General features: G+C 40.8%; 1 protein-coding gene across 2 annotated transcripts in view; it reads left to right on the forward strand.

Moving 5' to 3' along the window:
- Positions 1-985: 985 nt before the first annotated feature.
- GNL2 (G protein nucleolar 2) overlaps positions 986-25,488 on the forward strand; it is a 29,172-nt gene continuing 4,669 nt past the window's right edge. The window contains exons 1-12 of one of the 2 annotated variants that reach the window (XM_004372093.2): positions 986-1,162; positions 3,202-3,286; positions 4,258-4,352; positions 6,111-6,250; positions 10,359-10,543; positions 12,455-12,521; positions 13,444-13,602; positions 14,164-14,277; positions 17,642-17,770; positions 18,513-18,617; positions 19,406-19,564; positions 19,779-19,892. In XM_004372093.2, coding sequence (XP_004372150.1) covers positions 1,099-1,162; positions 3,202-3,286; positions 4,258-4,352; positions 6,111-6,250; positions 10,359-10,543; positions 12,455-12,521; positions 13,444-13,602; positions 14,164-14,277; positions 17,642-17,770; positions 18,513-18,617; positions 19,406-19,564; positions 19,779-19,892 — 1,416 coding nt within the window. In that variant the 5' untranslated portion in view covers positions 986-1,098. The remainder of the gene's footprint in view (positions 1,163-3,201; positions 3,287-4,257; positions 4,353-6,110; positions 6,251-10,358; positions 10,544-12,454; positions 12,522-13,443; positions 13,603-14,163; positions 14,278-17,641; positions 17,771-18,512; positions 18,618-19,405; positions 19,565-19,778; positions 19,893-25,488) is intronic. The other variant, XM_023727223.1, reaches the window with a different exon arrangement.

Consider the following 25,488-nt stretch of genomic DNA (forward strand, 5'->3'; position numbering starts at 1 on the left):
AGAATAACTGCAGGAGGATGGGGGCGTTGGGGGGGGGTTACTGACTAAACAGATTAGACAGGAAAGACTTTTCCTAGTAGGAAGGGTTGCTAGATAAAATACAGGATGCCCACTTAAATGTGAATTTCAGATGAACAATATTTTTTTTTAGCATAAGTATGTCCCGTTGCAATATTTAGGACATACTCATACTACAAAAATTATTTGCTGTTTATCTAAAATTCAAATTTAACTGGGTGCTTTATATTTATATTTGCTAAATTTGGCAACTCTACCAGTAGGTGATATTTAAGCTGAGAACTGAATGACCAGAAGCAACCAGCTATGCAAAGATTCAGGGAAACAGTGATTCAGGCAGAAGGAACATCAAGTGTAAATGTCAGAATAACCAGAGACAAAGAGATACAAACGAGATCATATAAATAGGGAAGGCTGGATCATGCAGAATCCTGTAGGGATGGCAAAGAGTGTACACATTCCTTCCTTCCTTCCTTTCTTCCACCCTTCCTCCCTCCCTCCCTCCTTCCCTCTCTCCTCCTTCACTTCCTCTCTCTCTTTCCTTCTTTCTTTTCTTAATTCTGAGTGATGATAAGCTATTGGGAGTTTCAAGGAGAAGGGTGACACGATCTGATTGCTATCTGGCTGCTGTGTGGTCGTCACTTTTGGAAGGGTTTATAAGGCAAATTTCGAAGAAAATTAAGCTTAAGCTTCTGCCATCGACCTGGGAAGAAGCTTCCTTGTTTGGGGGTGGACCGAACTAGGGCCTCAGGGCCGCGCGTTCAGGGTAACTAGGCGGTTGCTATGGAGGGGCAGCTTGGCGGTTGCTAGGGAGGGAGAGGGGCGGGGGCTCTTCACAGGGCGTAGTCGAAGCGGCTGGGGCGGGGGCGGAGCCAGGAGTGTGGCGGCGCGCGCTGGGTGTTCGCAGGATGTCACGCAGAGAGAGATGGCGCGAGCGGAAGTGACGTACCCGGGCACACGTGGTGCAGCGTGGTTACCGCGGGTCGCTTCGGCCTGGCTTGGGAAGTTTCGATCTCGTTTACCCGACGTAAGCCAGACCTAGCGCTCAGACCCGGCTCCGGCCCGGATTCCGCCGGCAAGATGGTGAAGCCCAAGTACAAAGGACGGAGCAGCATCAACCCCTCCAAGGCCAGCACAAACCCCGGTACAGACGGCAGGGGCTCGCCGAGGGTGGAGCTTGAAGGAAGCCTAAGGACTCTGAGGGGACAGAGGGGGAGAAGGGGAACCTGGTGGCGTTGCTTGGAGGGATCTTGAGCTGAGTGGCTTTTGGTGATGAGAAAGGAAGGGAGTGCAACATTTGGAGGGGTTTCTTCACCCGGCGACAGTGAGGGGGCTGACATCTTTTTCGCCTGGCAGAGCAAGGCCCAGGCAGCTGGTCTAAAGGCGGGGAAACTGAACACTCAGACCTGGCAACCTGGGGGCCTCTCGAGTTACGAGATCCAAAGACTAGGAAGTTCTGAGTTGAAAGGGAAAAGGGCAGTTAAACTTGCCCCCCTGTGTACCCCCCACCCAATAGATTTCCGTCTTATTACAGCTTTCTGGCTCGGGGAATTTGCTACATAAATTAGATAAGGTCACCTTAAAAGTGGTGTGGGCCGACGCAGCAGGCCTTTTATACTCGACACCACCTCACCTGTCACCTTAGTTTTGATCATTTAAATGAGAAAGGGATTATAGATTTGGCCCTTGGAATAATCCCATTTAGTAAAGTACATAAAAACTACAAAATAAATATGGTCATTTCAATAAAGATGTTTTTGGGGATGTGTATCAGTTTTGGTGAGGTTCCCCCTAGAAGATGAGCAAGATCGCCTTTTCGAGGAGTCCCTTCCATCTGGGTTTAGTTAATAAAACTTTGTTTTAAAATGTGATGTAAAGTTTTTGATGACTTCAGTGCATGTTGAATGTTTTCCCTGGTTGTTAACAAATTATTCCGTTTTCATAGACTGGAATCTTAGAACGTTAGACCTTAAAAGGCCTTTGTTGTTGTTGTTGTCAGTTGCCCTCCAGTCGATCCTGACTCATGGCGACCCCGCGTGTGCAGAGTAGAACTGCTCCATAGGGTTTTCAAGGCTGTGACCTTTCAGGCCTATCTTTCGAGGTGCCTCTGGTGTGTTCAAACTGCCAACCCTTCTGCTAGTGGTTGAGCGCTTAACCATTTGTGCCATCCAGGGACTCCTTTGAAAGGCTCTTAGAGATCATAATTTTATAGATGAGGAGACGAGCCAGAAGAGAAGTGTCTTGTTGCAGTTGACACAGTTGGTGAGTCGTAGAGCCACTAGTCTTCCTGTCATTTCAGCCTGCTTAACTACATCACTGCAGGAGTAGATGGAATTTGAAGGACTCCCAAAATAAGAAGCTAGGCTAATATTAACTTGTTTGTTAGTTTTCCACTCTCTTTCTGGGAGCCCTGGTGGTGCAGTGGTTAAGAGCTCAGGCTGCTAATCAAAGGTCGGCCGTTCAAATCCACCAGCTGCTCCTTGGAAACCCTATGGGGCAGTTCTACTTTGTCATATAGGGTCGCTGTGAGTTGGAATCTATAGCAACGGGTTTGGTTTGGTCTGTCTTTCTGAGATGTAAGGCAAGAATTACTACTTATTTTACGATTGATTAAACTAAAATCAAACATTTCCTACACTTATGTACAAAGTTGTAGTCTACATGGTGGCTTGCATATACTAGGCCCTCAGTATTTGATAAACTGAGACATAGGTATGTGGCTTAGTGGTTAAGAGCACAGATGGTGACTGACTGGTTGGGTTCAAATTCTAGCTTTGCCACTTAGTAGCCGTGTGACCTTGGGCAAGTTATCTGACCACAATGCCTCAGTTTCTGAGTCTGAAGAATGGGGATAATGTATCCCTCTTTATAAGATTATTATATAGATTAAATGAGATAGTGCCTGTAATGTAGGTAACATGGTGCCGTAATTAGTGCTCAAAAAATATTAGTTATTATTAAACACAATCCCATTGAACATCAGAGATTGGGACAGCTTTGTTTTGCCATATAGCTTCAAATAATAATAATTTTGTGGGAGCAAAATAAGGAGGAAGTAGAGATTTTGTGGTAAGGTAGCAGCTAGCCTAGTTTGGGTGAGAGCTGGTTAGTGCGTTTTGAGCAATGACCATACTTAAATTGTTTGTTGTCAAATAGTATGTTGTCTACTTCTGCCTCTCCTAGATCGAGTGCAGGGAGCAGGAGGCCACAACATGAGGGACCGGGCCACAATCCGGCGCCTGAATATGTACAGGCAAAAGGAGCGCAGGTGAGCGCTGGACACCGTCATCCTTTCCTCTTTCCTTCATGCCCTTCACTTGTAGCTGAGACCCATGAAGCCTTGGATATTCCTACCCCCACTTTTCCCAAATAGAAGTAGTATGTTTTCAAATATCTACCATAAACATTTTCTGTAGGTGTTGTTACCGTAAACTGTTCATTTACGATTAAGGCCATGGGTGGTGGCTGGTGAAATAGTGATTGTGTCAGAATACTCCACAGCAGTTAGACGTCTCGTTCTCACAGCCCAGCCTCCACCAGTGCCACAATCTGAGTTAGATATCCTTTAGATAGAAATTTGGTTTTCTTTTACAACGAATATAGGACTGTACTTACAAAGGCAGCCAGAAAACTCGTTCTTTTAATGCCAAACTTTAGATCACAGCATTCTGGCACTTGGCAATACATCACATCTCTGGGTTCTGCTGAGGCAGCCTCTACTGCAGGAACTTGCAGAGTGTGGCATTTTATTAGCTGATCTTAATTTGTTTGGTAATTAGATTCTTCATCCTTTCTAAAGGATGTGTCTAAAACACAAGTGTCAATGAACTTAATCTGCCTTAGTCACCGACTTTGCAGTTTGTTTTAGAATTTTCAGTTCAGCATAAATTACCCTCTACTTAAAATTTATTTAAACCAGCTTTCAAATAATTACCAAAAAAAACTCAAGTATGTGATTTTTTTTTTTTAAAGCAAACAAATGGTAAACAGATTTTAAAACATCAGCATTATTTGTTATTCATCTAGCAGAAATCATTATGTTCTCTGTTGCAAGAGGTTAAATGGCTTTTGGGCAATCTGTTTCAAATGTAAAAGTACTTTTTGTTTACTGAAATCTGTATTGCATGGTCGTTTAAAACGAAAAAAAGGCCACATGGATGGAAAGAGTATTCTGTTAACCAGACTTTGCTGTTGCCTTTCTTCTGTAGTCAACCAAATTCTGTTATTTCCTCGATTTAGGAACAGTCGTGGTAAAGTGATTAAGCCCCTGCAATACCAATCAACAGTGGCTTCTGGCACAGTGGCAAGAGTAGAGCCGAACATCAAGTGGTTTGGTGAGTATCGTGTCCTGTTCTTCTTTTTCTTTTTTTCTTTATATATATATAGTACTTTAGATGAAGGTTTACAGAGCAGATTAGTTGTCAGTAAACAATTAGTGTCCTGTTATTTTTGCTTTACAAAATGTGCAAAAGGATAGAATGCTCAGGTGTCTAAAAGACAGGAGGTTTTTTTGAGGGCAGTTTTTGGTGAGTGGAACTAGCAAGGATTAGATGAGAAGGGGATGAGAAAAGTAGCTGTGGAAAAGTGCTTAGAAAAATAATAGTGATGGACTTCATAGATAACCTCTTTTTTGAAGCAAGCTCATCATTGTTAATCTTAGGTGAACCCTCTTAACCAGATGCGAGCATCCTTAATTACTAGCATTAACAAACCGTGGACGGTCATCTGTTAATTTCTGGTTACCTGGAGAGATTGCTGTTTGAGCGGTGGTGTTGCAGGTGGGTTTGTGCCCTTACCTAGCAGAGTAAGTTCATTAGCCTAAAGTTTCTCTGAAAACATTTTTTTTTAATGGGGTTGTGTTTGAACTGAGTGACAGTTAAAGAATCTCATTGTGGGTCCTTCTCACAAGTGAATAGACTGTCTCTAGAGTCACGGGAGTTCAGTGCTTGTTCTTTTGGAAACTTGGCCTTCATTTCAGTCTTGGCTTTTGACCTATCCCTTAGCCACTGCTAGGTATGTGGGCTCTTCAGATGGTTGGACCCCATTGTTTGCCTGGTGCTGACCTTTGGCCTTGGAGACAGATGGCAATTGCCTTTGAATATCTTTTGCGTGTTTTCATGGGTGTGATATCCCCTAGGATACTACAACACAGAAAAGTGCCAAAGAAAATTCCTTAGAGAGGCATTTAGCATGGTGGCCAGGAGCTTTGACTCCAGGCTAGACTGCCTAGATTTGAATCCTAGTTCTGCCATCCGTGCAACCACAGGCAAGTTATTAAGTCTGTCTGTGCATCAGTTTCCTCATTTCTAAAATGAGGATGAAAATAGTACTTATCTCACAGGACTGTTGTAGTAATTAAATGGGTGAATGTGTGTAAAGTACGTAAAATAGTACCTCACAAATAGTGAGTTCAGAGTAAGCATTAGCTGCTATCATCACCACCACCGCGACCACAACTATGCACCCCCCTCCCTTCTTCCTCCTGACGTTTGCGCTGCAATGTGCTATTTAATTGAATACATCCTTCAGGATCTCAAACTTAAATGGTATTCTCTAGGTAGTGTCATAAGGCCTTTATTTTGTTCCCTTGGGTCTTTGGTTAACTGAATAGTCCCTTCAAACCCTCTTAACCCTGAAAATAGTAATTATGACTGTTTAACAAAGTTTCTGCACTTTAGGATTCTCTGTCTATGCTACTGATCAGCAGTGATTGGCTACACATTTCTCTGCCAGATCTAGCAGGAAGTAGGACGGTTGTCAAATCTCAGTTCTATTCAGTGATGTTTATTTTTCGGTTTCATCCAGTCAGGAAATTGGGCTTGGAAGACTATTGAAACCTTTTGTGTGTCTGGGTTGGTGGATTAGGTCACACTGTACAAGTGCAGGAGAGGCAGTTTTTTTTTTTTTTTTTTAAATCCCCTCTCTCTCTGTCTCTTTTAAGTTTGAAAATGTCTATAAGGGATGGATGTATCAGGTATCTAGGGGAGTAAGAGTGATTTGAAATCTACCTTTCCCCATGTCATTGTGAACATGGATGCAAAAGTAAAAATGAGTTATTTACTAAATGGCGGCATTCTTTATTTGTAAAACAGGAAACACGCGTGTGATTAAGCAGTCATCATTACAAAAATTTCAAGAGGAAATGGATACAGTTATGAAGGATCCATACAAAGTTGTCATGAAGCAAAGCAAGTTACCAATGTCTCTTCTCCATGATCGAATCCAGCCTCATGTAAGATGTAGGATGCCCCTGGTGGTGGAATTTCTCGGTCAGACTCCACCCAGATCCCTCTCTAACGTATTTGTCTTTTGTTTTTCCTTAGGGAATAGTGGCTTTAATGCAGTTGTGAATAACTTCCTGAGCCTTCTCTTTTGAACCTTTGTTAGGGGTCTCACCTTTAGCGTGGCTCTCATTTTGTCAGAGGTGCAGTAGCATCGTGGATAAAGCACAAGTTTTAGAGTCAGATCTGAATTTTAGTCCTTGTTCCATCCCTTCCTGTGGCTTAGTTAGGTTTCTTGGTGAGCCTTAATTTCCCCAACTGTAAAGCGGAGGTAACCCACCTCATTGGGTGATTCGACACAAATTAAATGTCTGTGAAGCAGTTGGCATGAAGTGAGCACGTAGTATGCCACATAGTAAGAGCTAAATAGATAATAAACCAGAAAACAAACAAACCATTGTCATTGAGTCGATTCGACTCATGGTGACCCCATATGTTACAGAGTAGAAACTGAGCCCTGTAGGGTTTTCTTGGCTGTAATCTTTACAGAAGCAGATCGCCAGGCCTTCCCTCCATGGTGCTACTACATAAGTTCTAATTGCCAGCCTCACAGTTAGTAGTCGAGTGCAAACTGTTCTCAACAAGCAGAAGAGCTAGATAGTACCTAGCTAACACCACCAACTCCCAGACAGAATGGAAGAAAAATGTAGAACAGAATTCAAAATTCACGAAGAAAGACCAGACTTACTGGCCTGACAGAGACTGGAGGAACCCCTGAGACTATGGCCCCCAGACACTCTGCTGACCCAACTGAAACCATTCCTGAAGCCCACTTTTCAGACAAAGATTAGACAGGCCTATACATCAAAAAATAACACACATGAGGAATGAGCTGCTTAGTTCTATCAAATATACGAGACCAAATGGCAACTCCTGTCCAAAAGCAAGACGGGAAGGCAGGAAGGGACAGACAGTGGACAAATGGTCACAAGGAACCTGGGGTGGAAAGGAGGAGCAAGCTGTCACATTGTGGGGATTGCAGCTAATGTCACAAAACAATATATAAATTTTTTAATGAGAAATTAACTTGAGCTATAAACTTTTGTCTAAAGCACCCAATAAAATCGAAAAAAAAGTAAACAAAAGCTGTTCTCAGCACCCAGGGACCAAATAGATAATGTTGTTGTTATCAGATGCTGTCGAGTGGATTTTCAACCCATAGCAACCCCATGTGGCAGAGTAGAACTACTCCCTAGGGTGTTCTAGGCTGTAATCTTCATGGGAACAGATCACCAGATCTTCCTGCCTCGGAGAGGCTGCGTGGGTTCAAATCGCCAGCTTTTGGTTAACAGCCAACTGCTTAACCACTGCACCACCAAACCCACTACTGTCAAGCCAATTCCTATTCATAGTGACCCTATACAACAGAATAGAACTGCCCTATAGGATTTCTGAGGCTGTAAATCTTTACAAAAGGCTACTGCCACATCTTTCTCCTGTGGAGCGGTTGGTAGGTTTGAACAGCCAACTTTTTGGTTAGCAGCTGAGCACTTTGTAACCACTGTGCCACCAAGGCCCCTTAAATAGATAAAGCTATTGGTAGTATATTTTTCATTTTTATTTTTTGGTAGGAAAACTTGTTTCATTAAATGGTAATTCCATCAAACTTTGGGAAAACATAGAATTAGGATTGGGTAGGTAGGAGATCTTTGGTGTTGCATACGCCTTCTCATTTACTATCTCTTTATCCAACATTTCGCGTTTACGACAATAGTAAAAAATCTACTACTCAACTATTACGCGCATTACGACATACGTCTGGCCGTAATGAACACTGAGGTGCGAGGTGAGAGAAACGCTGGCTGTGATGGTTAAGGTTATGTGTCAGCTTGGCTAGGCCATGATTTCAGTGGTTTGGCAGTTACATAATGATGTAATTTGGCAGTTGTATAATGATGTAGTCATCCTTCATTTTGTCATCTGATGTGGTCGTTATCCGTTTTTGCATAACACCAGTTTCTCATAACAACCTAACCGTGTTGATAAATGAGGAGAGGGTGTACTTTTCAGCTTTAGTGAGATCCTAGGAGATTCTTTTCAGCTGAAGAAAAAGGTGCTCTTCAGACTGATTGTAGATTGCTGAAGTTCGAAGTACGGTAAGAACTGAATCTGATTTGAGTGGAGTGAGGTTCACACAGAACCAAAAAAAATGGTCTAATATTTGCCTGCACGATTTTACTTGCATTGAATAATAATTCCCAGAAATGTAGTAAGGACGTAAGCTTCAGTTCCAGTGTAAGGAGGGCAAGAAAACATTGACAAGCATACATGGACTAAACAGTTCAAAGAAAAGTGTTTACTTGCAGAACAAAATAAAAACCAAGGTCTGGTGATTGCCTCAGGTTTTGTCAATTATGCTTTGTTTTATGATGGACTAGAAGAATGGCACCTATTAGTGGAATGACTGTTTTCTTTCAGGGAAACACATGAGTGTAATTCATGAACCACAGACAAGTTGCTCATTTCCCTTGTTCTCTTTGTCTGTTCTCCCTAAAGCCATCTTTTAACAAACTATTGAATCCTGTTTATGGGAAGAACAGAGAGGTTCTGTTATGGATTTATTGCTTTGTTGCCCCTTCGAGTTGTTCATTGTTTCTAAAATCCAGTGCTTAAGTCTTTGATGTCACATGCAGGATCTACAGTTGCAGCAGTCAGCTTGTATTGGGATGCAGAAAGGTATTCAGAGTAATTGATGAGTTTTCTGTTTTGGCCTTGAAAAACCTTACTTATTTTATTGTAGTGTGATACCTACCACTCATTATAAAGTCTAATTCTGAGATTGTTCTGTACAGTGGAATCAAATCAGACACTTTTAACTTTCACACATTCAGCTCGATGTGTATTATAGTTGCTATACTTCTGTAGCAGTACAGTAAAAATACTGTAACATTTTGTATATGTACTTTGTTATATACTGGGTGTTACTGCATTATACATATCAATGTAAAGGATTATATGCACAAAACAGTGTATACTGTACTTTATAGATTATTTAAGGGATTTTCCAGAATAATCTCGATCATGTTTGATTTTATCCAGTGGCATTAGAATCCAGTTCCCATGTAAAATGCAACTGTCTGGGAACAAACCCTTCACCGTACATAGCAAGAGAATCTGAGAAGACAATAATAACTTCAGGATCTTTAGACATCGGAAGGGGGGACCTGTTAAGATCAGAAGCCACGGTGGAGCGCCAGCATCCTGTGTTTAGTAGCTGGTGCTTATGATGGAACTTGTACTGAGGGGCCAAGAATGATTTTTTTGAGGATAGTCTCTGCCGGCTGTTAACATTCTGTTACGTGATAGATCCTAACTCAGACTTTGACTTTTATCCTGCTTCAAAAATTCCTATGCCTGTAACTCCTTTACAGGCACATCAAGTTCTAGTTAGTATCAGGTTCCTTTTATCACATCTAAACTATTACTTTGGACTTTTACTAGATGTTTTTCATCTGAAGACTTGCCATGTGCATTTAATAAAAACATTACCTAAATTAGGGAAAATGTTATCTGAAACTAAAATGCATCTTACAAAACAAGCAATTCCTTTTAGCCATGAAAGAAATTAACTTCCAAGAAAAAGTTGGCATTTACAGTTGGCTAAAAAAAAACATACAAATTTGAGTATGACTGTCCTTGACAAAATCTCTGAATTTGGCAAATTTTATGCACTTGTTTGAAAGCTTAAAAAAGTGATCAGAAAAGATAAGTTAATTTTCATCATTGAAGCCTTAATTACATTTGACGAAAGTTTATGATAACTGAAGTAGAGTTTTTGGCAAGTTGTACACAGCTATTCACGTTTGCTTTGATTATTTGTTTTACTTTTGTATTTCTCCAGGGAAGCTTACAGAACTTTAGAATAGGGGAACAAGTGCTTATGCCATTCAATAAGCATTTCTGAATTGAAACTAGGCTGAATCCATGTTTTTATAGGTTTTGATATGGGTTGGACTTTGGAAAAGTAAAAGCAAAAAGCCTTTTCCAGGTTTTTAACTTCTTGTTTTATTCCCAGTGCTGCTTTCCTTAACTTTACCTGTAATTCTCCTTTCTCTTTAGAATTCAAAAGTGCACATTCTTGATACTGAAAGTTTTGAGACGACATTTGGCCCTAAGTCACAGAGGAAGCGACCGAATTTATTTGCGAGTGATATGCAGTCTCTTATAGAAAATGCCGAAACGTCCATGGACAGCTATGACCAGGGCAAGGATCGTGACTTGGTGGCTGAGGACACTGGTGTGAGGTACAGTTTTCTTTAAACTTATTTTGACGACATGAAACTCAGTGGTTTAACTCAGAGAGGGTGATCCTCGTTCCTTAGACTAGAAACATTGGTAGCATTGGGCCAGACCGAAAATGATTTAAGTTGGTTTGTTTGCCGTTTGTTTTCTTAGTAGCCTTTTACAGCTCTGTCTCTTCATAGCACAGATAAATAATAATAATAGTAGTAATTTTTTTTATTCATTATAATAGCAGTGTATTGTATTATATGGAGCCCTGGTGGTGCAGTGGTTAAGAGCTATAGCTGCTAACCAAAAGGTCAGCAGTTTGAATCCATAGCTACTCCTTGGAAACCCTGTGGGGCAGTTCTACTCTGTCCTATAGGGTCGCTATGAGTCGGAGTTGACTTGACGGCAGCTGGTTGTATTCTGTTACAGACAGATTAGAAACTATAGTGAAATTGGAAAATGCAACATAATTGTACTACCTGTGTTAATTAAGGGCATTGTTAATGCCCTGGGAATATCATGGTGTCCTTAACTGAAGGTGTCCGTACCAGTAGGGGGTTCTTGGATTTGAGGTTTCTGTGACCGCACCCCCTTGAAGAGAATCTGGGAGATTTATGTATATGCATAAAGGTGGTGAGTGTTGGTTGTTTTTATTTTTGTTTTGAATTGCATCCAAGGGGATGTGTAGAGAATGGATAACTTTAACATATTCTCATAGAGATCCAAACTCACAAGAAGGTTAAGAATCAGTCCCTGGTATAGATACTTCTAGGTCTTCCTTATGCTCATTTTTTTCTACAAATATAGTACCTTAAGAATTTTAACTTGCCTTTTACTTTAATACATTTTCTTAAATTATTAAGAATACATTTCCAGGTCCGTAAGTAACCAACAACAATATAACGTTTAATGTCTAATATTTTGTTGTAGCCAGCCCCATTATTATTTCATTTATGCTGTTTATAGATATACAACGTGAGGGTGAAACGTCCTTACAGGGGAAATAACAGTGTTAAAGGATATACATGCTCTTTGATATGTAACTGCATGTTGTCCCCCAGTAAGGCTTAACCAGTTTCGTTTCCCCCTAGCAATGCTAGAGAGTTCCCACTGTGCCTCACCGGTCTCTTAAGTGAACCAGGGTTTTGCCGTCTCAGTAAAGAGGTATTGTCCACTGATTGCAGCTATATTACTTCATTGCAGTTGTCTGCCCATCTCAAGCTTTGGCCCTCTGAGAAACAATGTCAAGCCATTAGAGGCCAGGCAAAAAAGCAGTCAGTTCATTTATCCTTAGAATTATTTGGACTTTCTGGTTGGCCTTTCAGCCTTTTGCTGATTTGAATTTTTTGCTCCTCCAAAAGGTGTGGTAAGCAACGGGGGAAAACAAAATATTTTTGTTTCATTTTTCCTTGGGTAAATGCCTTTGAGGCTAGTAGATAAACAGATTCTAAACCTTACCAGAAAAATTTTGCTTACTTTAAATGGGAGCTGTGCAGTGTAGATCATGGTTAAAAAAAAATACCATTGCCATTGAATTGATTCCAACTCATGGCAGCTCATGTGTTACAGAGTAGAACTGCTCCATAGGGTTTTGTTGGCTGTAATGTTTACGGAAGCAGATCATCAGGCCTTTCTTGTGCAGCGTTGCTAGGTGGGTTTGAACCACCAACCTTTAGGTTAGTAGTTGAGCATAAACCATTTGTGCCACCCAGGTACCTAGATTATGTTTCAGGTTCTGCCAGTTTCGTTTCATAGTTCTCTGTGATGTATTGTCTAATTACAATCACTTTTTAAATTCAGTTTGTTTTCGGTCCATCTCTGTTTTTGATACCCCTTTCGTCTGGTACATGGTTGACTTTTCCCTAAAGCATCTTTTTAATTTTTATAGTGCTTCAGTTTCTCATTTGGGGTGCTCTCTTGTTTAGAAATGAAGCCCAAGAAGAGATATATAAAAAGGGACAATCCAAAAGAATATGGGGTGAGCTCTACAAGGTAAGACTATTAAATTCTCTCTCATTGAGTGGTTCCTTTGGCTTTCATGATCTTGTATGAGAAAACTGATTTGGATTTACTGAAGCTCTGTCAGATGAACTACGGACTCCCCTGCCCGTTCCATCCTTGCTCCCCCAAAAGAAACCAGAGCTAATGTAGCTGTTCGCATACTACTAATGTTCTAGGTAACTGCATTTTAAAAATACCTTGTATAATAACAGCCATAACCTTCTATATACTCATATTCTCTGTTGATATTTCTTTAGATTGCCTACTAAAATGATATTCCTGTTTAGATGTATACATGATTAAAACCACGTGAAAACTTTTCAGTTACTGAGTCCAGCCTTCTAATTTTATAGATGAGAAAACATGTCTAGAAAGATTGAATACCTTGCCCAAGCTCACCTGGCTTGTTAGTGGAAGAGGCTTTGTATATCCCGAGTTCTCATCCAGTGATCTTTAACTAGCTAGATTTTAGGTCCACACACTAGTAATATTCTTGGGAACAAAGACATTCAAGCAAGTCACATAATTAAACAGTAACATAATAAAGGAAACTAGTACCATGGAGGCAAACTAAATTAGTTTTCTGTAAAATACAGTCTGTAACAGTAGAAACTCTTAGAAGTTTAAGAAGTAAATGATTCTGTTCAATAATGCATAGCAGTCATTAAGTAAGATGGGTTTTATCTAAGCTCGTTTTCCTATTTGAAATGTGACATTTTTCAGATACCCACAGGTTGAAAAACTTTGGAATTCTGATCATGGGGCCATGAGATTGGTTACAATCCACTCTCCTCAGAAGACTGTTTGAAGTTCCTCTAGATATTTTGTTTTTCCCAGGTTCCCTTAAATGTTGTCCCTCTTTCATTTTGTCTTTATTCTGGAGCAAACCATTTTTGCCTCTTTGAATTTGCAGGTGATAGATTCATCAGATGTTGTAGTTCAAGTTCTTGATGCTAGAGATCCAATGGGTACCCGTTCCCCTCACATTGAGACTTTCTTGAAAAAGGAAAAACCCTGGAAACACCTTATTTTTGTTCTTAACAAATGTGACCTTGTTCCAACCTGGGCAACAGTAAGTATAGCTACTAATCCAAAACAGACTACTGAGGCCACTCAGCTAGTGTTGACTTTGAATTATTAGTTCGTAAATCAGTTTCATGGTTTCTAGGATTCGAGGCATTAGTCAAAGTGTTGCACTCTTGAGATTGTTTTGAGTCATTGGAGTGTTCTCATTGAAAACAAAATTAAAATGTGCTTTGTTGATGCTGGGAAGAGAGAGGCACCTTTTATCTGTTGACAGTTTGTAATGGGACAGCTGCAGTGCCCCCAAAGGATGAGTGATGGTATGTCTCTTCAGAAGGAGACAGCTGCCGCAGCCACTGGCCTGTTTTACATTATGTAAAAGTAATTGCATTTATCTCACAATGAAGGCATTTTTAGAATATTGTTTTGCATTTATAAAACAAAGCATTAACTGTCACACTTGGAAAAACATTTCAAAGAATTATAGCTAACATTTTCCTTAGACAACTGTGTATTTGCAGAGCAATCCTGTAATTCAAGCTTCAGTTCTTCTCTGTATTGTAAATAAACAAGTTGCCATTTACCGGCATCTTTTCTTTTTTGCCCTTAGAAACGCTGGGTTGCTGTCCTCTCCCAGGATTATCCGACACTTGCTTTCCACGCAAGTCTTACTAACCCCTTTGGCAAAGGAGCATTTATTCAGCTTTTACGGCAGTTTGGAAAGGTATTGAGGCTTGATCTGTTCCTCCTGGGGTTGTGTGGCTGTGGCTTTGTGTGAGAATTCCTCTTCCCACCATGTGTCAGAAAGGTACCAACTTCACTCCCCAAATCTTCTTGGTATTGAAAAATGTGCTCTAGAGATGTAAAAACTCAGAGAGTGTCAGATTATAAAGGATCCTGAAATGTTTTATAGCTCCACCTTTACCCCTTACTTCTCCACCAGTGTTGCTTCCCGTTCTGCCATATACCTGGCACTCCCAGCCCCCTGCATTTTCAAGGCCTGCCATGCTTCCTCCTCCCTCAGGGCCTGTACAGTTCCCATCCCCTCTGCCTGGGCGCGCCCTGCCAAGACTCAAGCTCCAGATCCTTGGTCAGGTGTCAGTTCCTCAGGGAAGTCCTGAAACCAGATCACCCTATTAAACGTTCTCAAAGCTTCGTGTTCTGTGCCTGTAATGTGGCATTTGTGTCATCATCTGATTAATTCTACCTGGCTTCTAACAAAAGACATGTTCCTTGTCCCACCCTTCCCTCCTTACCAGAAGCAAACACTTTCATCTCTTCACTGTTAACTTCTGTTATTTTCCTCCGTATTTCAAATAGATGCTTAACGATTCTCTCTCTTGATTTTTTTCCCCCCAGTTTTGAGTATTTGTTAAGTTCCTGCTATGGAAAATGAAGAGTTACCTTTCTTACATGCCACTGTCCCTCCACACATACTTCCCACTCCCTCTGTTCTCCCTGTATCATTATATAACAGTGTTTAGTTAAATTAGTGCTCATTCAGTGTTTCTGTTATTATGACTGAGGAAAATATTAATCACATCGGGTCCACACAGTGTGCTAGGTTTGTAATTCTTTTCTCATCAAACCTTTTATTGTCTCAGGTGTTAATTTGCTCTGTTTGTATCTGTCACTAATGCATCCTCAAATTCTCTGACAGTGTGGGAATTCTTAGAATGTTCAAACACATCAGACGGTCAGTCCACTACAGTGATGAGCCCATCGTCCTCCCCTTCCCGTCTGGACGGGCTGCTCCGATGGCCTGCTGCAGAGTCTTCTTTCAGGGACTTCTTTCCCCAGCGTCTTGGAATGCCCGTGGCTGCTGTCCTGTGTTGGATCCTTGTTTATTGGGCCCCTTTTCTTCCTCTTTCTTGGTGTACTCGTTCCTTTTCATGAAACATACTTTCCAGAAGTTTCCTGAGAAGGAGTGCTTGAAAGGAACATTTTTCGAGAGCTCGCATTCTGAAAATATCTTTATTCTACCTTCACACTTAGTGATGCTTGGCCAAGTGTAGAACTTCAGGTTGGAAATCATTTTTCCTCGGAATGTTGAAGGCACCACTGCATCATCTTCTGGCTTCTGATATTGCTGTTGAGCAGTCTGAAGCCTTCCTGACTCCTCAGCTTTTTTGGCAGTGATCTTTTTATTTTTTTGATCCCTGTTCTGAAATTTCATAGTGATGTACCTTGAGGTGGGTCTTTTATTGTTCAGTGAGCTAGGCATCCGGTGAGACTTTTAGTGTGATATTGTCTCAAATTATTTCTGATATTTCCTTCTGCCTTCTATCATCTCTGTTCTCTTTCAGGAATTGGGTTTTATCCCCTGTATTTTCTGTATTTTAGTATATATATGACATTTTGCTCTACTTTTTGGGTGATTTCCTTGACTTGATCTTCCAGCTGCTATGTCAAAAAATTTATTTTGCCTATCACTTTTTTGATTTCTGGGAGCCCTTTCTTGTTTGAATTGTCCCACACCTCTTCACATCCTGTTCTTGTTTCCTGGATGCACTGTCTTCTCTGTCTCTCTGAGAATGTTACTGAGAGTGATGTTTTGAAATTCTCCTATCCCCTGACGTTGGCTTTGTTTCCTCCAACTTTCTTTGTTTTTCTTTTCGAGTCAGATTCATATGTTTGGCTTTTCTTGGCTCTCCATTCATACTTAAGGGTGAGGCACTGAAAAAAAAGCTGGTAAAAATTTTATGCATAAGGATGGGCTTCTTGACTGATAGACTTCACTGTAGGGTGATTGGATGAGGATCCAAATATTTTGTTGGCAGACACCCTAGATATCAGCATCTATCAGTCTTTTCTCTCAGGCCTGTGATTCTCCCCGGAAAAGACTCTTCTGGGAGCATCTAAGCCCAGCTACCAGGGCTCTGGGAACTCAGTGGGAGTAAGGGGCTGGGGTCCTCATTATTCAATATTTATACTTCACTTAGTCATTCTGAGAACAACTGCCTTCAGCTGCTGTTGTTGTAAATCTTGGGTTCATTTTGAAACATGCAGGGTTTCAAAAAATGTTGTCTCCCAGGTCCACTTCTCGGGAAGATTTGAGAAGATATGTTCTATCAAAAGGAAAGAGTGAGCTGTGTAAGAGGAGAGGAGGGGACCCAGGCTCTGCTCTTCTTCTGGGGTAGGGAAGTTCTGTGCCCATGCTGAAGGAGAGAGGGGTAGATGTGTGGCTGTTCACAGGACTTCCAGCCAGTCCTCTTGTTTTCAGCCCTACCCTCATAGGTATCTGATACCACCAAGTCCTGAGGCTTTTTGTGATTCTTTGGCATTATTTTGTTTAAGTTTTCAGTATTTCTACCTTTGTAGCCACTTAGCTTTCATATTTTATAGTGGGCCAAGTCAGATGTTACTTTTTAGCTCCTAGTATTTTGTTAGCAGCACAGGTTAGGTCTTACTGTCTCATCTCCAGCTCATTCTTTGACCTGTGGGTTTATATGTGTTAATCCTCACCACTGTCATTCTAGTGGAGCTTGGGGAGGGGGTGAGGTAAGCATGTATGTTCAATAGGCCATCTTTAATGAGAAGGGCCTGTTCATTTATTTATAGACTCTCTTCTTGATAACAAGCTGAGCTCTGCCTCCTTGAGACTTTCACCCAGTAGTCTAACTTTTGAGCTGGTTTTTTTTTTTTCCCCTTTGTTGTTTATTTTTGGCAATGAAAATACAAAATGTATTGTGCAAAGAAAGGGAGGTTGTTGGAATAGGTCATGGGATTGTCAGTTGGTGAATCTGTAAGAATCTCTTTCCTGAAGACATGTTGTCAGTGGATGGTGTTCTTCTAAACTGATGACTAACTAGCTATTTCTTTCTTTGTTTCTCAACCTACATACTTTTAACCTTAAAACATGCAAAGATAATTTCGTGTGATGACCAAGGAAATGACTAATTTCTGCTTTATTAATAATGACATGTATCCTGCTCACTCAGATGATGTAAGTGGTGTGTGTCTAGGCTTCAAATCAAGTTGTGGCCTCAGTTTTGCACTCTATTCTTCATTAGCAAAGTAACACAGCTTTGTTCGTCTGAGGGGCTATTCATGACTGCATGTATGCTGTGTATTCTTTTTTCAAACAGTTGCACACTGACAAGAAACAGATCAGTGTCGGGTTCATTGGCTATCCAAATGTTGGCAAGAGCTCTGTGATAAACACATTGCGCTCCAAGAAAGTTTGCAATGTGGCCCCCATTGCAGGTGAAACCAAGGTACGTCTAGCTTCCGGGAGTTCTATTCTGCATATTTTATTTCCATGGAGGGTGATTATTTAGGACATGGAGGTTTACACCTGCTTCTGTTGATGAAGACCACCATTGGGAGTTGAGTTTTCCACGTAACGGTTTGGAATGTACCAGAATTGTGTCTGCCCACTTGGATGAGACTAAGAGCACCTTGTAAGCCAGTGTGTAGACTTGGTGTGATTTGGTGAATGCTATTCATGTTTGTCTATTAGAGATTATTGTCACAAATGGTTGTTATTGTTTACTTGTTTAGCAAACAAAACTAACACAAGAATATTTGATGCCTGGGTTTAGAAGGAAAACTCAACCTTAGAGTAGATTCTGATCATTGGGAGGGTCATACCCTGGGACACAGAACGTTTGGGGGAACAGCATGGTTCTGCTTGAAGGAAGAGAGGCCAAATTGAGTATTAAGCTTCCAAGAGTACTTTTAAAAAACGAGAGAAAGGTTTACTGGGCATTGTTGCACAATGCTAGTTGGAAATCCTGCCTCTGTGTTATTTTTAGACTCTTAGCTGATGGAAACTATATTTTATAATTAGTGGAAGTATCTCATGCTGGCACAAAGAGAAGAGAGTGTTAGTAGCTCAGTTACTCAGCAGGTTGCTTTTCTGTGACTCCTACCTCCCTTCCTTTCTAGATTCATGCAGAAGCATCAGGGATCTCTCAGTATTTGACAAAGGGAAGTCTGACTTTTTTCTGTCTTCAGGTCTGGCAGTATATTACCTTGATGCGACGGATATTCCTAATTGATTGTCCAGGTGTGGTTTACCCCTCTGAGGACTCAGAGACAGACATTGTGCTGAAGGGAGTTGTGAGTATTGTGGTTCTGATAGGCGCTCTGTTTGCCTTTTGGGGGAAGTGTTCTGTGGGGAATCCTGGATACCTTTGCTTTTTACTCTTACAGAAGGCAGTTTGGGGTCAGCCTGTCTGACCAAACTTTAGGAACATGATGCTGAACAGGGCAGCCTCTCCATTTCATGTAGTCCTGTTTGAGGAGTTTGTGGGGACCATGGGCATATCTGGTCAATATCATCCCACAAAAGAGTTTTTAGTTTACACACAGGATCCAAAGGGAAGCAGGGCCTGTTTATGTTTAGTGATAATTCATCTTCCTGGGTTTATGGGTTGAGTCATTTTGGAACCCAGTCAGTTCCTCACTTGTTTCTGAGTATGACCGAAAACTTTAAATGGTTCCACTTAACTTTAACCAGTGCTTCTGGCTATACATCCTGTACACATTCCTCCCCTTTTTTCTTAAACTATTCCATTCTTTTTGTGTCCTGGCATTGGCAGGCTTTTAACCGTTTCTGCAAGTAAGTAACGTGAGGCCTTCCAAATTTAAACTGTTTGTGGAAGCCACACAGTTAGTTCGTGGTGAACTGGGATTAAAGCTGAATTCTGTGCTCCCACTGCTGTAGTTGGCTCTTGGTGGTACTCTTTTCAACCAACCACATCTAGCCACCTTGGAGATGGCTCCTGCCAGGCTCCATTTGCTTTCTGGTGTTGAAATCGATTTTCAAATGTGGTTACAAAAAACACTGGGAATGTCACTGCTTCCATATAAAGTTTGTAAGCAAGAAATTTCCTGTTAATATCTAGGTTCAAGTTGAAAAAATTAAGACTCCTGAAGACCACATTGGTGCTGTACTTGAAAGAGCAAAGCCAGAGTATATCAGCAAGACATATAAGATTGATTCTTGGGAGAATGCTGAGGACTTCCTTGAGAAGCTAGCTTTCAGGACTGGGAAGCTATTAAAGGTGCGTAAAGATCTGTGAGAATTTAAACTGCCACGTATGTGCTGTTAAGACCAGCTTCTCGCAGGCAGGGTGCATATGGTGTGGACCTTTTCTGTATGCAGTATGAAATTGTCTAGCAGGTGGTGATGAATAGCTGGGAAAACTGAAATGTCTCCAAACTGGGAGGTGGTTTTGTTCTTTGACTTTAATTTGGAGCCTTTCTGTGTCATTTCAGGGTGGCGAGCCAGACTTGCAGACTGTGGGTAAGATGGTCCTCAATGACTGGCAGAGGGGCCGGATTCCTTTCTTTGTCAAGCCACCCAATGCAGAGCCCCCAGCAGCCCCCCAGGTAAGAAGATGATCCTCAATAACTGGCAGAGGGTGGCCCCACCTCTTGGGAAACATGGTTACTGACCTAGAGATAGTGTCCTTTAATTGCTTCCCTTTGTGCAACATCTTTTTCCATGATTGAAGGAATTTCAGCTGTAGTGTCTCTTATTCCAGGTGCCACTGCCATAACCTTTTTGGGGGGTGGAGACTAATAAATAGATGTATGCTAGAACACCAAGCATAAATACAAATCTTTGGGGAGTTAGAAAAAGAGGGCTCATTAAATGTAAATGTTCTTCTCTACCTCTGTCTCTTGTCTTGTGCTTGAAAAATAAGCCTTCCCAAGATTCTTTTGTTTAACAGATATTTATTAGAATCAATTCTGTGCCAGGTACAGGGAAGAGAGGGATGAGTAACATAGCTCTTGCCTTCAAGAAGCTTGTAATCAACAGAACATCTAGAAAGAAGGTCAGCAAGAAAACAGAGGACCTGAATTACACTATGAACCAACTAGACTTAATAGACATATATAGAACCAAAACCAAACCCATTGCTGTCAAGTCGATTCCGTGTCATAATGACCCTGTAGGACAGAGTAGAACTGTCCAATAGGGTTTCCAAGGCTGTAAATCTTTACGGAAGCAGACTGTCGCATGTTTCTCCCACAGAGTAGCTGGTAGGCTTGAACCACAGATCTTTAGATTAGCAGCCAAGCACTTTAATCACTGCACCACCAGGATGGCCCCTGTAGATGGAACACTCCACCTCAAAATAGCACAATATACATTCTACTCCAGTGCACATGGATCATTCTTTAAGATAGACCACACTTTAGGTCACAAAGCGAGTCTTGATAAATTTAAAAAGATAGAGATGATACAAAGTATTTTCTCTGACCACAACAGAATGAAGCTAGAAATCAGTAACAGAAAAAAAACCTGAAAAAGACAAAAAAATGGAAATTAAACAACACACTATTAAACTACCAATGGGTCAAGGAAGAAATCACAGATTTCTCAGAGTCAAATGAAAATGAAAGCACAGCATACCAAAACTTATGGGATGCAGTAAAAACAGTAGTACTCAGAGGGAAGAAAGTCTCAACAGACCCGTAACAAGTGAAAGATCGAATCAGTGACCAAAAACCTCCCAAAAAATAAAGTCCTGGACCGGGTGGCTTCACTGGGGAATTCTACCAAACATTTAGAGACGAATTGACACCAATACTGTTTAAACTCTTCTAAAAGAGAAAGAAGGAATACTCCCTTGTTCATTTTATGAAGCAAACATAACCCTCATACCCAAACCAGACAACGACATCATAAGAAAACTACAGGCCAATATCTCTTACGAATGTAGATGTGGAAATCCTCAACAAAATACTAGTGAACAAATTCAACAGCATATTAAAAGAGTTATATGCCGTGACCAGGTGGGATTTATTCCAGAAATGCAGGGATGGTTCAGTGTTAGAAAATCAATCAACATAATACACTACATCAGTAGAACAAAGGAAAAGGACCACATGATCATCTCTGGATGCAGAAAAGGCATTTGATAAAATCCAATACTCTTTCTTGATGAAAACCCTAAGAAGATTGAAATAGAAAGAAAATTCCTCAGTATGATTCAGGGCATATATGAAAAGCCAACAGCCAACGTTATACTTAATGGAGAAAGACTGAGAGCTTTCCCCTTGAAATCAGGAACAAGACAAGGGTGGCTGTTCGTACCACTTCTATTCAATATTAGAAGCCCTAGCCAGAGCAATAAGTCAGGAAAAAGAAATAAAAGATAACCAGATTGGAAAAGAAGAAAAATTATCTCTATTTGTGGATAACAGATCCTATATATAGAAATCTCAGAGTACACAAGAATACTTCTAGAGCTAATAAAAGAATTTAGCAGTTGCAGGGTACAAGGTCAATAAACAAAAACCAGCAATGAGAACTCTGAAAGGGAAATTAGACAATTTCATTTACAATAGCATCTAAGAATATAAAATACCTAGGAATAAATCTAACCAGGGACGTGAAGGACTTACACAATGAAAACTAAAAAAACACTACTGAAAGAGATTAAACCTAAAACCCACTGCTGCAGAGTCGATTCTGACTCCTAGCGACCCCGTAGAGTTTCCAAGGCTGTAAATTATGGAACCAGCCTGCCACATCTTTCTCCCATGAAAGAGACTAAAGAAGACTTAAATAAATGGAAAGATGTTCCATGTTCACGGATTGGATGTCAGTACTATCCAAAGCGATCTATAGATTCAATGAAATCCCAATCAAAATACCAACAGCCTTCTCTACAGAAATAAAAAAAACAGTCCTCAACTTTATATGGAATGGCAAGAGGCCCTGAATACCTGCAACAGTGTTGATAGAGAGGAACAAAGTAGGAGGACTTACACTTCCTGATTTTAAAACATAATATACAGCTTCAGTAATCAAAACAGCCTATTACTGGTAAAACAATAGACATAATAGAACAATGGAATTGAATTGAGAGTCCAGAACTGAACTCACACACCTATGGTCAACTGATTTTTGACACGGGTGCTAAGTCCATTTAATGGGGAAAGAAGAGTCTCTTCAATAAATGGTGCTGGGAAAACTGGATTTCCACATGCAAAAAAATGAAACAGGATCAATATCTCACACCATACACAAAACCATTCAAAATGAATTAAAGACCTAAATGTGCAAACTAAAACCATAAAATTCTTAGAAGAACAAGCAAGGGCAACACTGTCAGGCCTAGCTTTCAACAATAAATTATCTAATATAATAAGAAAAGCACAAACAGCAAAAGTCAGAATAAATGGGACCTCATAAAAATTAAAAACTTCTGTTCATGAAAAGACTTTACCAAAAAAGTGAAAAGACAAGCTACCAACTGGGAGAATATCTTCAGAAACCATGTATCTGACAAGAACCAATAACCAAAATATATATAAAGCTTTGACAACTAAACAACAAAAAGACAAGCAAATCATAAAATGGGCAAAGGACTTAAGAATAGACATGTCATCATAGAGGACATTCAGGTGGCCACCAAGCACCTGAAAAGATGCTCAGCATCATTAGCCATGAGAGAGATCTAAACCAAAACCACAGTGAGATACCATTTCACTCCCACTAGGATGGCTAAGATCTAAAAAAAAAAGAAAATAAAAAATGTTGGCGAAGATGGGGGGAAATTGGAACTCTTATCCATTGCTGGTGGGAGTGCAAAATAGTACAGCTGTTGTGGAAAACAATGTGATGGTTCCTCAAAAAACTAAAAATAGAACTACCATATGATCCAGCAGTTCTACTCCTAGGTATACACCCAGAAGATTTGAAAGCAGAGGCTCTTGAAAAAAAAAAGAGACTTGTACACCAGTGTTCATTGCAGTGCTATTCACAATAGCTAAAAAATGGAAACAACCTAAATGCTCACAACAGATGAATGGATAAACAAAGTGTGGTACATACATACGATGGAATACTATCAGCCAGTAGAAGAAATGAAGACTTGATACATGCTACAGTATGGAGGGAGCTTGAAGACATCACACTGAGCAAAATAAGCCAATCATAAAAGGAAGAGTATTGTATGACCTCACTTACATGAAAAGGCAAAAAAAAAAAAGCTTGTAATTCAGTGTGATTGATAGGGAAACGAGTCTTAGATTTGAGGTTTCTGGGCTGGGTTAAGAAGCTTCTCTCTTGTTCGTTTCTCTTACCCTGGCAGTGGAATTCCAAAAGGCTTTATCTTTAGCGCTTTGCTTTTCTAGTCTCTTGAAAAGGTGGCTTCCAGTATCACTTTTTTGCTAAGAATACCTTTTGGGTTTATGTGGCCCTGGCTTCCTCTTCCTGAGCTCCATTCCTAGAGCTTCGGTTGTCGGCTAGATATTTCCAGATGAATATTTTCTCCAGCATTTCAAAATCAGCATACTTGAAATTGGTGTTAATCAATTTTCTCCCCTCTTGCCCCCTAAACCACCAAACAAAACAGCTCCTCTCCCATCTTCTTTGTTAAGTCACTCATTCCGTGATTCATTCATTCAGTAAAAATGTAATCAGCATCTGCTGCATGCCAGGTACTCTTCTAGGTCCTAAAGGTACTGCAGTGAGCAAAGCAGATAACTCCCTACCCTTGCAGACTTATATTTCAGTGGAGGAGATGGACAGTAAACAGATACAGAATGTCAGGAAGTATTGAGTGCTGTGAGGAAACCAGGTTAAGGGTTTGAGGGAGACAGTGCAGTGCTTTTGTATGTAGCCTGGTTAGGGAAGGCCCCCGGGGAAGTGACATTTGAGCAGAACTTTAATGATGTGAGGCAGGACCATGTGGATGTCCTCAGGGGAGAAAATTCCAGGTGAAGGAACAGCACACCCAAAGCACTTGAGGCAGGACTGTGCTTGGTGTGTTCAGAGTACCGGAAGGAAGCCACTGGGGCTGGAATGTGATGGACAAGGGGGAACGTGGTGCAATGGGAAGCTGTTAGAGGGTTTTGAGCTCACAAGCATTTGAGTCTGATGTACTGATATGAAACGATCTTTCTGGGTCTGATGTACTAATACGATATGAAAAGATCTTATCTGGAAGTCGATGTCACTGCTCTTGTGACCCTGTGTGGCAATGGTGGAGTTATTTTTAACCCTTCTTCCATATCTAGTAATTAAGTTTAGATAATTCAGATAATTCTTAAGAACTATTACGTACCCCCACTCTGTGATTCTCATCTTTTCCTTTTTTGAGGGAGGGTTAGAAACCCCTTTGAGAATCTAAAAGCTAAAGATTGCCTCACCAGAAAAATGTTCAAATGTACTTACAAATTCTCTATACGAGTCCCAGGATCTTACGGATGCTTGATTTATTTGACACTTTGCCTTATCACTCTTGAGTTTGGAAAGTTACTTAAGTTCTGTGAGTCTGAGTTGCAAGGATGAAATGCTGTTACACATGTGAAGCACCAGTGTAAAGCCTGGCACATGCTTATCTTGGCACCATTATCTAAAACAGCCAGTCTTTTCAGTGTACCCCAACTCAGAGTGCTCATTCTGAATTCTCCTCCCTCATAAAGTCCCTCTCCTTTTACATTATACCCTTCCTGCAAGATGCCTCCTTGAACACTAACCTTAGTCCTTGATATTTTTTAAACTAGTGCTGTTTTAATCCTTACCATTCAACTTGAGTTTCATTTCTGTGTAGTTGTATGTGCTAATTTTACATATGCTTATTTTAACAACTGAATTATACTCTTCCCCCTAGTCCTACACCTTAGTAAATGAAGGTGCAGGGAATGTTACCTGTTGTCTTAATTATCTAGTGCTGCTCTAACAGGGATATCACAAGTGGATGGCTTTAACAAAGAGAAATTTATTCTCTCACAGTCCTGTAGGCTACAAGTCCAAATTCAGGGCATCAGCTCCAGGAGAAGGCTTTCTCTCCTCTCAGCTCTGGAGGGAAGGCCCTTGTGATGCATCCGTCTTCCCTTGGTCTGGGAGCATCTGAGCGCAGGAACCTTAGGTCCACAGGATGTGCTCTGCTCCTGGCACTGCTTTCTTGGTGGTATGAGGTTCCCAACTCTCTGCTTGCTTCCGTTTCCTTTTCTCTCTTGAGAG

This window comes from Trichechus manatus, unplaced genomic scaffold (assembly GCF_000243295.1).
Source record: "Trichechus manatus latirostris isolate Lorelei unplaced genomic scaffold, TriManLat1.0 scaffold00015, whole genome shotgun sequence".
NCBI lineage: Eukaryota > Metazoa > Chordata > Mammalia > Sirenia > Trichechidae > Trichechus > Trichechus manatus.